Source organism: Colobus angolensis, unplaced genomic scaffold (assembly GCF_000951035.1).
Source record: "Colobus angolensis palliatus isolate OR3802 unplaced genomic scaffold, Cang.pa_1.0 Scaffold271, whole genome shotgun sequence".
NCBI classification, from domain to species: domain Eukaryota; kingdom Metazoa; phylum Chordata; class Mammalia; order Primates; family Cercopithecidae; genus Colobus; species Colobus angolensis.
Window position 1 is genome coordinate 1712418 of NW_012115944.1, and position 3612 is coordinate 1716029.

The 3612-nt window shown below is 39.3% G+C and overlaps 1 protein-coding gene across 6 annotated transcripts in view; it reads right to left on the reverse strand.

Moving 5' to 3' along the window:
- The window catches only part of STRADA (STE20-related kinase adaptor alpha), a 45098-nt gene that overhangs the window by 23880 nt on the left and 17606 nt on the right, over positions 1–3612 (reverse strand). For 5 of the 6 annotated variants that reach the window (XM_011947951.1, XM_011947952.1, XM_011947950.1 and 2 more), the window contains exon 2: positions 1536–1615. In XM_011947951.1, the coding sequence (XP_011803341.1) occupies positions 1536–1571 (36 nt within the window). In that variant the 5' untranslated portion in view covers positions 1572–1615. The remainder of the gene's footprint in view (positions 1–1535; positions 1616–3612) is intronic. The other variant, XM_011947949.1, reaches the window with a different exon arrangement.

Genomic DNA, 3612 nt, shown 5'->3' on the forward strand with positions numbered 1-3612 from the left:
GATGGTCTCGATCTCCCGACCTCGTGATCCGCCCGTCTCGGCCTCCCAAAGTGCTGGGATTACAGGCTTGAGCCACCGCGCCCGGCCTTGATGAATAATTCTTAAATTTGACAGATAAGAAATAGATAATACTGGCTCTAATAATGAAGACTTTTTTTGCCTTCCCTATATTGGTTCCATCTTACTCATTCTACATTACAGATGCCTTGGATCGCTGATGTCAATTTGAAAACTATCACTGGAATTTATAACACAGAAAACAGAGATGAAACAGTAGTTATCCACAAAACCCTGTTAGTTTGTAAAACGACACACAACAAGTTGCATATTCTTTATCCACTAGGGGTTCTAAAGACATGGCTGCTTACATTTTCTGCCAAGTTCACAAGGGCCAAACTAGTAAGACCAAACTAGCAGGATCAATCTATGGCTCACTTTACTAGCCTATTTCAAATGAGTATTAGATTTCTGTCATTCTGATCAGTGGTTTTGTTTCACCTGAATTAGGCTACACTGAAACAGAAAAGGAGCTCGTATTTAAAAGCAATGGAATCAAGATTGTATTTCCCTTAAGGATTGGTATTACACTTTGGCTTGGGGGCATTCTTTCCACTGGGTAGAGTTCAGGCTATGGAGACATTCCTTTTTTCCTCTTTAACAGTGAAGTTTACTCTTTCTAATATAAATTGTTCTTATATGCATAAACATTAGAAAAAAGATTAAGTATTAAGTAACATTCAAAAATAAGTTGCATGATACAGACTGTGAATTGGAACTATAGCATCATTCTGTGTCCTTCCCTATAACTATTTTTTCCAAATCAAAAAAGAAATAACATCCTAAATTTAAAACTTCATATAAAATTATATGCACTGCATCAAAAAACATAAATTATGCTTTAATATGTAAAGAAAGTGGTGTACTCATAATGTCTCATAGCACTTATGCACTGTTACAAAATTCTAAAATAATTACTATTGCATTTAGAAATTAGGTACTTGATAATAAACAAAATAAGACACTCATGAAATAATGGGAATTTGTAAAGAAGCTAAATCTAGTATTGTTTTTGAGGTCATTTTTTCTGACAAAGTTTTGAAGTATAATAAAATCTTTCATGTTCAAAAAGTCTTCAATTAAAACTAATGATATTACTTAGAAAAAAGTGTCCTGGTAATTACAACTTGATTTTGAAAACTCACAAACTCAAGAGGGTGGGGGGTGGGTCATAAGCAGATACACATCTACACTGAGAAGTATCATTGACTCATTTAATGTTGTATGACTGATATTCATGAAATAAGCCACTTTCTTCTTATTTCTTCTCTATCAGACAAACTGGTGATAAATTTTGTGTCTCTGGTCAGCCTCTGTCTGCAAACTCTTCTCAGGAGTGGAGGCTGCACTACCTGCCTTACTTCCTACATTCCTCACTTCTGTATCATTCCGACCCTAACCACCTACAACATCTGCCAAAACACACTGTTTTTCAGAAAACAAAAATAGTAAAGCCAGAAGAATAGAAAAACACTCACCCTGATTCGCTCTGGTTTACTTACAAGAAACGACATGAGTTCCTACTGTGTAGACCTACTTCAGTTTCAAAAACTTAAACCTAAAAGGAAAACAGAAACAGGTTGAGTTAGCAAAAATCTCCTTATATAGAAATACCTTCTGATTAACAAAAACTTATTACAGGTCTACCATTCAGAGCACTGGACTTCATCTATAAATTGCTAGGTTTGTTTAGAGAAACTTTAAGTGATGATAAATCTGAATATACTTTGGCCAAGTACATTATAAAATTCTGTAATTTCTGGCCAGGCGCAGTGGTTCATGTCTGTAATCCCAGCACTTTGGGAGGCTGAGGCGGGCGGATCACCTGAGGTCAGGAGTTCAAGACCAGCCTGGCCAACATGGTGAAACCCCGACTCTATTAAAAAACAAAAAAAGCCAGGCAAGGTGGCATGTGGCTGTAATCCCAGCTACTTAAGAATCATTTGAACCCGGGAGGTGGAGATTGCAGTGAGCAGACATCACGCCATTGCATTCCAGCCTGGGTGACAGAGCAAGGCTGTCTCAAAAAAAAAAAAATAATAATTAAAAAAAATAATTTCTGTAGAAAGAGAAATGTGTTATGTGGTTTTAAATTAATTCCTAAATTTCTCTTGACTCAATCCCCCACTAACCTTTTCCCAGAAACAATTACCTTCAGTTATTTTCCATGGTTATCCTGCTTTTTATTTATTTACTTTTTGTAGAGACAGGGTCTCTCTATGTGGCCCAGACTGGTCTGGAACTCCTGGACTCAAGTGATCCTCCCATCTTGGCCTCCCGAAGTGTGGGGGTTACCAGGTGAGCCACCATGCACAGTGTTATCCTGCTTTTTAATAACTATTCTTAATGTTTATATGGGCATGACTTAATTTTAGACTTTTTAAATTTTCTTTACAGCTCCTTGCTGAGCAGGGCTAACTCATAGGCAGTGTACCCAGAGTCAGCCAGTTTTAACTTCCTACCATGGTAGATGAAGACAAAGCTTCTTACATGATTATCTTCCACTGTATCTCCTGCTCTCATTCCACCAACATAGCTCTGGCATAATTTTGCTTAAATCAATAGTCCACATTTATATTACTATGACTATGCAAATATGGTTCAAAGCTGAGGCAAATAGAAATACCTGTCTCGGCCGGGCCTGGTGGCTCAAGCCTGTAATCCCAGCACTCTGCGAGGCCGAGGTGGGTGGATCACTTGAGGTCAGGAGTGCGAGACTTTAGCCTGACCAACATGGTAAAACCCCGTCTCTACTAAAAATACACAAAAAATTAGCCAGGCGTGGTGGCGGGCGCCTGTTCCCAGCTAATCGGGAGGCTGAGAAAGGAGAATTGCTTGAACCCAGGAGGCGGAGGTTGCAGTAAACCAAGGTCACGCCACTGCACTCCAGCCTGGGTGACAGAGCTAGACTCAGTCTCAAAACAAACAAACAAACAAAAACAAAAACCAACCATGTCTCTTTTCCTTTTTTTTTTTTTTCCTCTTTTTTTTTGAGATGGAGTTTCACTCTTGTTGCCCTGGCTGGAGTGCAGCTGCACGACCTTGACTCACGGCAACCTTTGCCTCCTAGGTTCAAGTGATTCTCCTGCCCCAGCCTCCTGAGTAGCTGGGATGACAGGTGCCTGCCACCATGACTGGCTAATTTTTGTATTTAGTAGAGATGGGGTTTCACCATGTTGGCCAGGCTAGTCTTGAACTCGTGACCTCAGGTGATCCACCCACCTCGGCCTCCCAAAGTGCTGGGATTATAGGCATGAGAAACTGTGCCCAGACAATGTCTCTCTTTCCTTATACACCTATTTTTTCCTAGAGTTAATAACCACCTCATTTGTTCACTTGCTTGGTTTCTCATATAGCTATTACTAACTTTTTACAAATACACCAATATCTCTGCTATTTGACTTATCCACATATTTTTCCATACCCTCAAACCCATCAATTTCAATTTTCTCCTGGAAGTTGCCTTTATAGGGCCCTCCAGCCTCCTACTACAATCAGGAGTAGTTGCTTTTTAGGCCAGTTGCACTTAGTTGACTTTTTTTTTTTTTTTTTTTT